The 14164-nt window shown below is 44.0% G+C and overlaps 1 protein-coding gene across 1 annotated transcript in view; it reads left to right on the top strand.

The window, feature by feature from the left end:
* KIZ (kizuna centrosomal protein) overlaps positions 1 to 12766 on the top strand; it is a 110017-nt gene extending 97251 nt beyond the window's left edge. Inside the window, exons 12-13 of the mRNA XM_045528231.1 lie at positions 10504 to 10547; positions 12617 to 12766. Coding sequence (XP_045384187.1) covers positions 10504 to 10547; positions 12617 to 12723 — 151 coding nt within the window. The 3' untranslated portion in view covers positions 12724 to 12766. The remainder of the gene's footprint in view (positions 1 to 10503; positions 10548 to 12616) is intronic.
* Positions 12767 to 14164: the final 1398 nt, after the last annotated feature.

The following is a 14164-nucleotide window of genomic DNA, read 5'->3' on the forward strand; positions in this document are numbered from 1 at the left end:
AGTTGCTTGAGCAATGATAAGTGTGTTGAATTTGTCATTAACATAAAATACTAATCATGCAGTGGCTTTAGATCACTTAGAAAGAATTTATAGATGGGAGTATAAGCAATCATCTGATGAAATATCTACCCTTTGGCTTTGGGCTAAATATCATTTAAAACAGTATAGCAAGTTTCTTTTCATAATTGCATTGCTCATTAAAAGGTGTCCTTTAGACCGATTGCATTACATGTGGATTAACTACTTACCCCGATGAAATTTTGAAAGAGGAAATTTGCACTTCTAATGTAGCACATAATGTCCCATAAGATAAAATAATTTGATCCAAAACTTTTCATTTTTAAAATGAAAAAATTCTATTTTCATTTATATTTTGTAAAAACATTATGGGTCCTGGAATATATTAAACTGAGATTGATTTTCTAAAATTCTTGCTTTTAGAAACTTGAAAAGTTCGATTTTAGGGAAATACTCATTTAATTATCAAAAACTATTGTCTTTAATGCCTGGGTTTTCATCTGTATTTTTTAAGGAAGTGGGAGATAAGTGGGACAGGAAGAGTGGTAAAGTATTATATTTTTATGATTATATTATAAATTCAAGTTCTAGGTACACTAAAAGAAATTTTAAAGGACAGTAAATTCTACGGATAGTTTTCAGGGTTTAATGTTACTGTCTGGCTTAATAATACATCCCTTTAGTTTTTAAAGATTGTTAGAAGTGTTTGTCTCCATTATATTTTAGAGGCACTAAAAACCCCAATTCTTCTTAAACTTTCTTTGTGTATATTCTTTTGGGCAATTTTTAAATGCATTCAGAAAGCAATTGGATTTTGTAGAACATTTCTCAGCCTGGTAATTTCACATTTTGTGAAATATTTCTATATTTCACTAAATATTGATATTTTACTAAACTTTTTTCCCCTTCAAAATCGATACAGAGGCCTTTTGTTATTACTATTGTTTCTGCATAAAATTAATTTCCTAATAAGTTACAAGTAATCTCATTGCCCCCTTTAAAAAGAAAAACACCACCACAAAAAGGTCTTCAAGGAACCCTTAGTTCTAGACACTTGATAATAATCCAGTGACGTAAAGGTCTGGGCGTCGAGTGCGTGGGTTTGGTGTGCTGTTTGTCGCGGTTTGGTTCTTGTGCTGGGTTTGGTGTTGTTAATATGCCACCCTGGGCTTTGGAGAGCTCCGGTTTTGCTATTTGTGCCTGGATTCACTGAAATTTCTTAGAGGCTTACATTTAAGGATCCCACTTACTGCAGTCACTCCTTGTGCTTTATTGCTTTTACAAGTGGTCTCGAAACCCAGTACTTGAGAATAAACATAACAGTGCAGTGCTGCTGTAGCACTTTTAAAAATTCTTCTTTGCTCTATTTTGTCAGTGAGCTGATGAGCAACCTCAAAAAAAAAAAAAAAAAAAAAAAAAGACCCGCTGGACCTTAAAAAAAAAAAAAGGCTTCCTCTGATGTCCTAGAGACAATAATTATGATGTGCTAGTTAAGCCCAAACTACAGCTGAGGGATTTTACTTTAAAGCAGCGGCTTGGGTGCAAAAATGCATTTATAGCTCTTTGTCTGCACCTCATTATGTGTGGGCCTGATTCATTAAGTAATTGGTTTGCAGTTGTTTACATGAGTATTAAGGCCTTCTTTTCAGCCGCCTTTGAGAGATACATTGTGCAAATGTTGCCTGTGATGAATGCAGAATGAGGGCCAGAGGGTCCGTCCTATTGGCTAAACAGTGCACTCCTGTTGAAAAGCCAGAGAAAGGGATTGGGTGCTGCTTTGCATAGCAATGACTTTCTTAATAAGCGTTACAGATTAATACACACAAGCTATAAAAGATGCAAAGAGATACTCTTAGCACATTTATACATGCTCATTTCATGGTGATGGTGGTGGGGTCCGGGTGCTTTCATATTCCGTTTTTCAGAGCAGCAGCTTCAGTGCATGAGCCGTAATAGAATCCGATGTTTATTGTATTATAAATCACGGGCAAGTAGGCAGATCGGCAACAGTTTATTATTAAAGATTCTTTCAGTGTAAATCTTTTTCTACCATTGTATTTGCTTCAGCAAAATCATTTTGTGGTTGAGTGGGGATGAAAGGCATAATGTACGAAGGAGTGAGTCCTAATAGGAAGCCGTTCTCCTAGTAAAGACCACTTGTTCCCTTTTGTTCAGGGGTGCATGCCAGAGCTTCCTCTCCTCTGCAGACATTGTCTTGCTTTACCTTCCCTAGGAAGCGGTTTTCACTCTCCCGGATCCATTTATTCAATGGAGAGTATATTTTAACAGCCTGCCTTGTAACTTAAGCTTACTGGTTCCTGCCTTGTAAATTCAGTTTACTGGTTGGATCGAGATAATGTTTAGCCAAAAGAAAAGGGTATGTGCTTGCAACATAATTGCCTGGGGTAAAGGTAGCAGAAGTCACCCAGCCACTGCACCCTGGCAGGGCCACCGTGGGTGGCATTCCATGCCAGCCCTGCAGTGACATGAGTAGCCAGTGGAAGGCGCCAGCCTGCAGCTGAGTCTCTAATGGGGGCCATGGCATTGTCTCTTCTTGCCTGATCACTGTGCCATTTTCCCTGGGGTAACATAAAGATCACAAGGAACCAATAGTCCAGTGAAATAAAAATGAATTTTTCCTGAAAGTCCTTTAGGTTCTCAAAAGTACCCTTCTTTGTCATTGGCTTGGCAAAACTACATTCTCCTTAAATTCTACTGAATTAGCAGCTTCCTAAATATTCCATATTTCTTTTCATAAGCCCACATAGTTTGCTTTTTCTGCACAGAGCACATAAGGACGATCACTTGCTTGATTATTTGGAGGGACAAAGTTAACAAGTTGACCCCAAGCAGCTAAAAATGGTATCTGTTGTAGGACCCCTGATTAACCATCAGGGGGCGCTCAGACTTTGTCAAATTAAAAGCGTCTCAGCCTGGTGGGCCTTTAAAACAGTATTTACAGAGATTTGTTGGCACGGTCATTGGGAGTTTTTTCTTTCTGCCTTTTTTTTTTTTTTTTTTTTTGCCTTCTATTTTTCAGAAACGTGTGTTTTGAGGAAAATTCTGGCTGATGATGCTACTTGAGAAATTTTAAGACTGATTTCAGCTAGCAGTCAGAATCATTAAAAATTTTAGAATTCACAATCTAGAGACCATGTCTTTTAATAAAAGTAGTTATTTTCAGCCTTATAATAAGACCTTAGAACTGCAAGAACACTTCCTGCTGGGAGCCATTCCTTGTTATCCTGGACACCATAGACTGCTCTTGGCAGGGCCCTCAGAGTTCACTGCCAAACTCCACAGACATCGCCTCAAAGTCACAATAACTTGGGTATGTTTGGTAATGGGCTGTGGATAATTTTCTTTAAAAAAAAAAAAACTGATATTGACCATGAAGTTGAAAGTCAGTGTGTTACAAATATTAGGACATCACCCACTCTGTTCTCCAAATTCCTCCCCACTTAGGGCCAGGAATGAATATCCAATACCTACCTCTGCTGCTACAAATCTCTCAAGGGGCCCTGCTTGCCAGCATCCCCTTAAGCATGGCTGGCCTGCCCACCCTTGCCAGCCGGCTCCCCCATGCCTTCCTGCTCGTGAACAATTGTTTTTGATGCATTTATTTTTTATTTGTATCTATTCATGGGGTACAGTGCAATTTTGCTATATCATGAACATTCTTAACAGCACTAGGCTGTGTGTCACACCCTCATAACAACATACTATTTCATGTCCCTGGCTTTATTCCTGCTCTTTTGCTGGAATGCCCTGCCCCACTCTTTCACTTGGTTGATACCTTTTATTTATTTTATTTTATTTTATTTATTTTATTTTATTTCTTTTTGAGACAGAGCCTTGCTCTGTCACCCAGGCTGAAGTGCAATGGTGCAATCATAGCTCACTGTAACCTCAAACTCTTGGGCTAAAGTAATCCTCCCACCTCAGCCTCCCAAGTAGCTAGGACCACAGGCACACACCACCATGCCTGGCTAATTATTTTTATTTTGTAGAGACAGGATCTCTCTATATTGCCCAGGCTGGTCTCAAACTCCTGGCCTAAAGTGATCCTCCCACAGTGCTGTGATTACAGGTGTGAGCCACCACACCTGGCCGGTTGATGCCTTTTAGATGTTTCAAGGCTTAACTCACGCTTCTGAAAGTTTCCTAAGCAGAGGTCCTGGCTGTACAGGACACGCACAGCACACCCTGTGGCACCCGTGGCTATTTCTGTTATCACCTGTAGTGCAGGGGTGGGAGCCGCTTGCTGGTACCTGCACTCCACCCAGTGTGAGCTCCTCGTTGGGTTGGGCAGTTTCTCAGTCACCCGTGCTAGATAACCGTGGAACTTACTGAGTGAGTGAACATCAATATATAAAGCTCCCCTGTTCACTCCAGTGTTCCTCTTTATAAAAGTCAGTTGCACAAGCGTCCTCACCGCTGTATGGCATCACATACTTCAGCTGCACGAGTGTGTGTATGTGTGTGTTGACTCACATTTTCAAGGGGACTCTGGCAATCCACTTTGATTGTGACCTCTCTGCTCATGGACTCTGCATTTACAGTTTCAGGGGGCAGAACCTGGGTGCACATACTTACAGAGAGCCTTATTGGGGTCCTTTCCTGATGGCCATCTTATCTGCTGATAGAAGAGCGTCTGGCTTATGGCCCTGACCCTGACAGGGGCATGGCGGTTCTTGGTACATTTTGGGGGGCCTGGAGCATCCAGTTTCGCTGCCATCAATTCTCAGCCAACCCCTCAGTTGCCCTTTCTGGCCTGTGTCACAGTTACTGTTTTGCTGTTAGCCTCCCCCACTAGGACGTGAGCACCGCAAGGACAGAGATTGAGTTCTGTCTTGTTCTCTGCCACAGTCCTAACACGGAGCCTGATGCATGGTGTCACCGTTAATTTATTATTGTATTTGCTGGGAGGATGGCTGATGGGCAGGTGGGTAGATGGACAAACAAATAAGTGAACGAACTGCAGACTAGCTGCTCTGCCCCTGCCTGTGGAAGGCCTGGCTGAGGCAGTTTCCTTGTCTCGTCCCCGTCCTGAGTGCCCCAGCCCATCATGCCCCTCAAGAACGAAACTGCATGCATCTCCATCCTGTCTCCTGTCAGTCTGTTTCCAAACCTCACCATTCCTTGCCCCTTGCCTGAGTACTCACCACCTCCGCTGAGAACCCAGGGCTGCACATCACCAAGCCAAGCACATGCTTTTGTTCACCCAAATGCGGTGACAGCGTAGCACCAGCACTTACTGAAGGCTGAGTGTGCGGCTCCCACACGGGATTATCTCTCAATTTATCAGAACACTGCCAGGAAGGCATTACAATTTCTTATTTTACAGACAAGAAAACTGGTGCTCAGAAGGGAAGGGAAGTTGCCCAGGACTACACAGTGAGCAGAGCTCAGCACTGGGAGCCGAGTCTGTCTGGCCCCAGAGCTGACACTATCTCAGCTCCTGAAAGCCGCTCACACAACCAGTCACACACTGCGACATGGTTCTCCCTGCTCTGGCGTTTCACCGCTTCTCAGGAGGCCCTGTGGAGACGGGTGTTTGCAATGTGTGCATTCGGTTATTGCACTTCTCCACCACCACCAGCTGGCTCTGTGTGTCTTAGGACACATCTCTCAGCCTCTCTGGGCTCAGCTACCCATACAGTGAAGGCTCTGGGTTGATAATCCGTAAATTCTCTGCCCTAACTTAATAGTGGGTTTCTTAGTCTTAGATAGTCTTTGTCTTATTTTTTTTTCTCTACTTGCTGGCTCCACAAAGCAAAACTTAATGCTTACAGTAATCCTTGCCATCTAATTTTGTATTTATGTTGACTATGTAGACCATTTCTAGCTGTGTTAACCTCTTACTCCTATAAAATGAGCAGCCAACACACATAATTTTTGCTATTTTTGTTAATGCACTGTGTCATCGTGATTACAGATATAGGGTGTTTACTCGGTGCCATGGCTGCTCTTAGATAAGCCCTGTTCTGTTAAGGTCCTGGCTGACCTTAACTTCTTAAGCTCAACAAGGACAAGAACAAAAGTGACTTTGATTAGAATTATCCTAATATGTTTTATCCATAGCAGGGGAATTTATAAGCAATTACCAAAATGCATCCAAAAATAAGATGGCGTAATGAATAGACAGAGGGAAGATATGTGATAAAGCCAATATAGCAAGATGGTAACAATTAAGTATCTCTCTGATGGGGTACTTGGTGTTCACAGTACAGCTGGGAGAAAAAATTACCAAACCTACTGGAAAAACCTGCAGATAATTGTCCCATTATAATGAGACCAGCGGAACATGGTTGTATTTGAATTTACTCAATTATCTATGATGTCTTACCTGAAAATGGTTTATTTTGAATTAGGACCTCCCATCTAATTGTAAACTTCTAGGGAAAAAAATCCAAGTCTGTGCCTGGGGCTCCCAAGAGTTACCCACGAGAGACCGTGGAGGGGGAAAGCGGGCTCCTTGGTTTGCTGCACAGGCATCTCGTGTTGGCAGTTTTTTACAACATGCAAGTTATGGCTCTTGGGCCAAGCCCAGACCACAGCCTGCAAGCTAAGAGTGGTTTTTACATTTTTAAATGGTTGGAGAAAAAAGTCAAAGAAGAATAATGTTTCATGACACCTGAAAGTTATATGAAATTCAAATTTCAGTGTCTATTAATGAAGTTTAATTGAAATACAGCCACATACATTAGTTTGCAAATTGTCTATGGCTGTTTTTGTGCTACAGCCACAGGGTTGAGTTGGGGGCCCTGTGGCCCACAAAGCCTGAACGGTTTACTATGTGGCTCTCTACAGAAAACCTTTGCCACCCTCTGCCTTATCAGATAGAAACATCACTTCCACACACTCAGAGACTAGGCGCTTGGATTCCAAGCACATTTCATGGAGCATGGTGACCAGATCCCATGGCCTATGACTTTGACTTTCCTTTCTTATGCTTTCTTAAATGAATTTATTTTTGTTTTTCTTTTATTTACTGTAGTAAACAAGTTGGCTACATCCAGCACTCCAGAGAAAGTTCCCATACTTTCCCTGTCAGCCTTGCCTTAGCTTTACACACTGGTAATGACCCAGAGAAAGAAATGTTGGCCCTAAGAATCGTGTGTAATAAAAATCAACCTTGAATTGCAGTGTCACATCGACTTTCAGAGATGAGTTCCCAAAAGGAAAACTAATTGCCCCTTAGTCGTGAGGGGGAAGTAGAAGACACTGGAAAGCTCTGCTCTTCTCAGTGGGTAGACTATACACACTTAGTTCTGACATGTTTCTTGTGAGAAAACTAATAAAACAGACAATTAACAACCATTACGCAATTAATTCACGTTTCACTGGGACATTTACTGGCTTCCTGTGGCTTAAGTGTTCTCAGAGCCACACTGTGTAACCACAGGACAAACAGAAAAAGCAAGTTCAAGCGGCCTTGTGGAGACACGGCTTCTGGAATTCATTTTTGCCTAGAATGCCCGGTGCACAAGTGAGGGTCCCCGAAATGCTCGGTGGATCATCTCCGCAGTGGGACTCAGCGTTGCTGGTTGACTTGCTTTTGATGAGTTAAGTGACCACTGACCCTCGTGTGCATAGATGGTTTTCACATGGCCATGTCTGCAGCATTATTCATGACTTTTTCCGTCTCTTTTTTCCTCCTTTGGCTTTTCTGGGTTTTTATTTTTTTTCTTTGCCAGCAGAGAAGCTAAAGAAACTTGAACAATGTGATTCTGAAGTCACATACTAAGTAGAAACATGCAAATCAAATATTGTACTGTTGAATATTGATCAAGTGCCTTTAAGGTGGGCCATGTGCTTAGTGAGGTTCACGTGTTCATTCTACACATATGAACTGAGCCCCTGTAAAGTGCTAAGCACTGAGCTACCCAGGCATGCTGAAGCAGTTATGGTCACTGCCCTCATGGAGCTTGCAGCCTAGGGGCGGGGGGGCACATCAGTTAGCTGCACAAATGGGTATGAAACAGCAACTTTGATGAGGACTTGGCATTAAGGGTGGGGGGTGGGGGTGGGTAATGGGGAAGGCTGCCTCGGGGGACCGACCATCTGGGGCATCCGCCTTGGAGGCACTGTTGAAGATTTCGCTCTTTGTGCCAAAACCAGTGGGAAGGAAGGCATTGAAGAGTTTTAAGCAAGAAAGTGAAGTGATCAGATTTTCACTTTGAAAAGCTCACTCTTGGCAGGCGTGGTGGCTCACACCTGCAGTCCCAGCTACTCCAGAGGCTGAGGCAGGAGGGTCCCTGAGCCCAGGAGTTCCATGGAGGCTACAGTGAGCTATGATGATGTCACTGTACTCTGGCCTGGGCAACAAAGTGAGACCCTGTCTCTCAAAAAAAAAGAAAGAAAAGAAAAGCCCATTCTTGCTGCTTAGTGGAAAATGGATCATAAGGGGACAAGATGGGTGTGGTGTCACCAGTTAGGAGGCTGTTGGAGGGATGCAACAAGAGATGCTGGTTTTGTTGACCAGTGTTGGTGACAGTGCATAGAGAAAATGGTGAGGGCCACGGGAAGTATTCGAGGGTAACTTGGCAGGACCCTAGGGGCTGACTAGGTGTGGAGGGCAAAGGAGTGGAGAGGGGTTTGGGAGGCACTAGTAGGTTGGGGGTGCCATTTGCTGAGACAGGAGGAAGGGCTGGGTTTTGAGGGTAGAGAGGACCATGCTGGAGGATGATGAGTTTGGTCATAGATGGGAGTGTTGACCATGAGGCACTTTGGAGGAGCCAAGTGGAGCCACCAGGTGGGCACTGTATGTTTCTGGAGCTCAGAGACATGACCTGGGGCCATGGAGACCTGGCCTAAACTTGCCTGACTCTGTACCCTTGCTCTCCTGTGTCAGGGGATCCCTGATGCCCTACCCACCACATCCTGTCCCTCATCCAGGCCTGGGAAGTCCTCTCTGTCTTTCACAGCAGCATCCAGGACACGCCTTGCTTGCTCAGGTGTGAAGCATTGCCCACTGCCTCAGTTCTCCCAGCTGTCAGTGATCTGTTCTGCCCGTGGCTGGCAAATCAGCCCCTCTTTGCACCCCTACCGGCATTTTTATAATCTGCCTCCCTTCCAGCACCTAGCTCCATGTCCTCAGGAATGGGAGGTGGGGAAATAGTAGGTACAGCCCACAGCTGCATTTGTTGTACGTGTGCACAGGTGTGTGCGCTTTCTGTGAGATGGATTCTTGTAGTTTCACCTTCCTGGCAGCTCCCCACATTCCTGGCAGCACCATGGCTGTCAGCTTCCAGATGGCTGTAGGGGTCTTCTGCTCTTCATGGAGCAATGGCGTGGGCACTACATGGTCATGGCAAATAAGGAAACAGGCACTAAATTTAAAGGGAACACTGACAGATATTTAGCTTAGAAAATTATACCTTAGTGGAGCTATGTTTACTAGAAAAACAAAAGTAAATTAAGGCAAAAGGCAGATTTTTAAGTCATAGGTTAAACCAGACTTGGCCCAGAGAGGAGGAAAAGATGAATTCACAGTGTTGCCTGCATCCAGAGGAGCAGGGCCTGGCCAGGAGGAGAGCAGTGGCGGCTCGTGGTGTGAAGCAAAACACCCAGCGCAGGGTCATGGTTTCTTGTCTAATATCTCCTTTGACCATTCAGTACAAGCCTTAAAGAATCTAAGTATAATAAAAAATTCAAATGATGCTCTCAGAGGGGACTTTTAAATTCATTAAAATTGCAACAGCTCCTGAAAAGGCACATGGAGAAATCATGTCCCATTGGGCCAGTTTGCTTGTCATATTGGCCTTAGTCGACAAGTCACTAGGTACTAGGTGCTCCAGACACCAGCATGTTTATGTATTTGATACACAGAATCCTAAGCGCAGATGTGCATGATACTTGTGTTTTTCTCTACCACACGTCTACTTTGAACTCCTTTGTTAAACTGTTAGTATTGCTGCGATTGGCTCGACTGAGGTAAGTATTTTAACTTCCTCACCAACTTGATCAGCCCCTAGGTCTTGCCAAGTTACCCTCCAATGCTTCCCATGGTCCTCCCCATTTCCCTACACACTGCCACCAACCTTGTCAACCAAACCAGCATTCAAGAATTCTAACATCGTCAATTTCCTACTTCAGGTTATTTTGCTCTTCGCGTGCCTAAAAGTGCTAAACCTTTACACGTCAGTGTTTTCCAAGGACTGTTGCAGGGAAATGGGTCCTCTGCCTCGGCCGCCACATGACCATCCTCCAGGAAGAACATGGGCCCTGGCACACACGGCACAGCCGGGGTGGGGCAGGACCAAGGGGGACATATGGGCGGGGTGATGCCTTCGCAGCAGTGACCCTCCCACCAAGGCATAGTGGGTCCCAACATTTTCTTTTTGCTTAGAAAATCTGGGAAATAAATGTAAAGTTCTGGCCTTTCAGTGAATAACAATGCTTCTTCCTCAATGTGCTCATTGTAAAAATATTAGTCTGGTTGTCTTTTTTCAGGACTTAGGCTATTTCTTTATTTTACAGGCATGAAAACAAAACGAAACTGATGACCCATTTAAAGTCTAAAGGTAAGAGAAATAACTCTTAGTCATGGCAAATAAGGAAGTGGGCACTAAATTTAAAGGGAACACTGACAGATATTTAGCCTAGAAAATTATACCTTAGTGGAGCTTTTTTTACTGAAAAAAAAAGTAAATCATGTCAAAAGGTAGATTTTTAAGCCATAGGACACCAGATTTTCATTTTGTGTTTGAATGAAAAAGTTGTGTGTGACATGTATTCGTTTTCTACACCCTCATGTGAGGCCTGAGGCGTGTCTGTGATCCCTCGCAGCTGTCCCTGGGCTGGAGTCTGAGGGGGTCTTGGGGCACAGTTCTTCAAAGACAGGGCCACCCAGGTGCTGTGGAGCACAGTGGCAGAGCAGTCTCATTTGCAAGTGTGATGTGCAGGGGTTCCTGGTCACCACATCTCATTGATTGCCAACACCCGTATAGTCCACGGAAGGTTTCTTGCCTCTCTCCCCACCCTCACTGCCTGTGCCCCACAAGTCTCCATTGCTTATGACGTGGCAGGGCTCTTGGAGTAACTCTAACTGGCCTCCTCATATCCATACCCTCCCAGCCCCTGACTTGTCCACCTAGCCACCAGCATCCAAAACCTGATTTACCCTTCTTACCTTCCTGCTTAACAACTGCCAATACCTCCCCACTGCCTGCAGGACAGAGCCTAAACTTTCTCCATTTGTGGTCTGGCCCCGTCTGCTTTCCAGCTTGTTCCTCCCAGGATCTGCCTCCTTTGGGTCTAGCCACAGTCAGCTTTCTCCAGATACGCCATACCTATGCCTTGTACCTGTGCTCACACCATTCCTTCTGTGTGAAGTTCCTTTCCCTTCCCCTTAGCCCAGTGGGCTCTGATTCATCCTTCAATGCCCAGCACATGGGGAGAATGTAACCGTCTTTCCACCATGACACTGTGCCATGTCCCCTGCTGAGCTAGGGCTCGCTCTGCTCCTATCTCTTTAAGCCCCAACTCCAGTGGACTGTGATGGAGAGCATGGGTCAGATGACCTGGGTGGGACTCCCAGCTTGACCACCCACAAGATTGTGGCCAGTTCCTTAACCTCTCCCAGCGTCAGTTTGCTCAGTAAAATGGAGACAGAAATACTTACCTTACCAGGCTGGTGCGAGGATTAAATGGAGTCGTGTATAAGGAGCCAGCACAGAGCTGGCAGGTCCTGCCACATGGATGTCAGTGTGATCAGGGGAGTTTTCAATGTAGTAGATGCTGTCTGTGCCCCTCCACATCCCGTCAGACCACCTGGAGGTCCCCTCAGCTCCAGTTCACAGCTGTGCCTGCAGCCTTTCACACCAGGCAGCTGTGTATCTGTGTCCGGGGACTCCCTCTGCCCACAGGGTGGTGCTCAGCCCCCACAGGGCAGCCCACAGGGCCAGGGAGCTGATGCCCTGGGCTGAGAACAGCCCTCAAACAAGAGAGGGGCATTGGTGAACCAGTTACCTGGCTTCCTCACTCTTCACTGGGACGATCTGAGGAGAGTGCTACAGTCTCTCAGAAGGGTCCCCAGCAGGACTGAGCCTCCCATCCACTGCCAGCACCTGCTGGTCAACATGCCCTTCATTGGCTTCCTCTCTTCCCTGCGTCATTCCCCCCGTGGTTCCTGGGATCACCTCCCAAATAAAGGATGTGGACCCAAGTCTTGTCTCAGGCTAAACATCACTGCTTATTCCCCTGCCATGCCTTTCCCTTCTCCTCTCTGCTCTTGTACAGAATGGAGGGAAAGGAAGTGGAGGAGCAGCAGAGGTGAAGGGGGGCCAGGCCTGTTAGAACACCCCAGGTCACCTTGCTTCCGGGTTAACCCTGATTTGAAATCCCTATGGTATAGCAAAGAGTTGAGCACAACAGAAGGGGAAAGGAAGTATCCTGCGTGTTTTCAACACACTGTATACATTGTACACTGTTGACATGCATTCCAGGTGTGTCTGGTCAGATACATCATGTAGCATCCTAGCAGGCCTTTTGCAGGCCCGTGCTCCAGTTAACAGTAGTCCTGCTGTGCTGTTTTCTAAACTCTTAATCAGAGTGCAGAAATATTAGATGGCTGTCTGGTTTTGTCTTCCAGCCTTCTGGGGTGAGTCTGATGACAGTAACTCAGAAATTGAAGCTGCTTTGCGTCCTAGAAACCCTAACACATCCATCGATGATTTTGATGATTTTTATGATTCATAAACTATAACATCTGTTGGAAATAAAGTCTTTAAACAAACTGAAACCCTGTGTTCATGTGTGATATTCAAAATAAACATGTCCTTTGAGTTTTCTAATTGTTTAATAGGAAAATTTGGGACCACATTGCTATTCAAGTAAAACTTCATGATATAAATATAAACCTAGCATATTCATTTTTAAGTGTCATCAGGAAGCAAAGTGATCAATGCAATCCCCGTCAAAACAAAAGTTGATTTCTATGTAGAAATTTACAAGCTGATCCTAAAATTCATATGGAAATTCAGGAGACCCAGATTAGCCAAAACAATCTTGGAAAATAAATAACAGAGTCAGAATATTCATATTTCCTGATTTTGAAACTTAACTAAAAAGCTATAGTAAGTTTCCAGTATAATAGTACAGTACTGGACAGACAAATAGATCAATGGAATCGATATATATAATCTAGAATTGAGAATCCAGAAACAAACCCTCACTTTTATGGTCAAATAATTTTCCACAAGTGGCCAAGACCAATGGGGGACAGTCTTTTGAACAAGTGATGCTGGGACAACTGAATAGCAAAATAATGAAGTTGGTTCTCACATTATATGCAAAAATTAACTCAAAATGGATCAAGAACCTAAATGTAAGAGCTGTAACTATAAAACTCTTAGAAGAAAACATAGGTGTAAATCTTTATGACCTTGGATTAGGCAATGATTTCTTAGATATGACTGCAAAAGCACTAACAACAAGAGAAAAATAGATTGGCCTTCACAAAAATTAAAACTTTTGTGCTACAAAAGACACCATCAAGAAAGTGAAAAGACAGTCTACAAAATGGGAGAAAATATTTGCAAATCAAATATTTAAAAAGAGGCCAGGCACGGTGGCTCACACCTGTAATCCTAGCACTCTGGGAGGCTGAGGCAGGAGGATCCCTTTAGGTCAGGAGTTCAAGACCAGCCAGTCTTGAGCAAGAGCGAGACCCTGTCTCTACTAAATATATATATATATATATATATATATATATATATATTTAAAAAGGGACTTGTATCCAGAATATATAAGGAACACTTACAACTCAATAATAAAAAGACAACCCAATTTAAAAATGGGTGAAGGATATGACTAGATATTTCTCCAAAGAAGATACACAAATGACCAATAAGCACATGAAAAGATGCTTAGCATCATTAGTGTTCGGGGAAATGCAAATCAAAGTCAAGTGAGACACTAGTTCATGCCCTCTAGGATGGCTAGAATCAAAAACACGTAATACAAGTGTCATGGAGCACGTGGAGAAATCATCTCATATGCTGTGGAGAGGGGTGTGAAATGGTGTAGCAACTTCGGAAAACAGCTCCTCAAAAGGTTAAACATAGAGTTACCATATGGCCTAACAATTCCACTCCAAGAGAAATGAGACCATATCTATACAAAAACTTGCACAGGAATG

This window comes from Lemur catta, chromosome 17 (genome assembly GCF_020740605.2).
Source record: "Lemur catta isolate mLemCat1 chromosome 17, mLemCat1.pri, whole genome shotgun sequence".
In the NCBI taxonomy this organism is placed as follows: Eukaryota; Metazoa; Chordata; class Mammalia; order Primates; family Lemuridae; genus Lemur; species Lemur catta.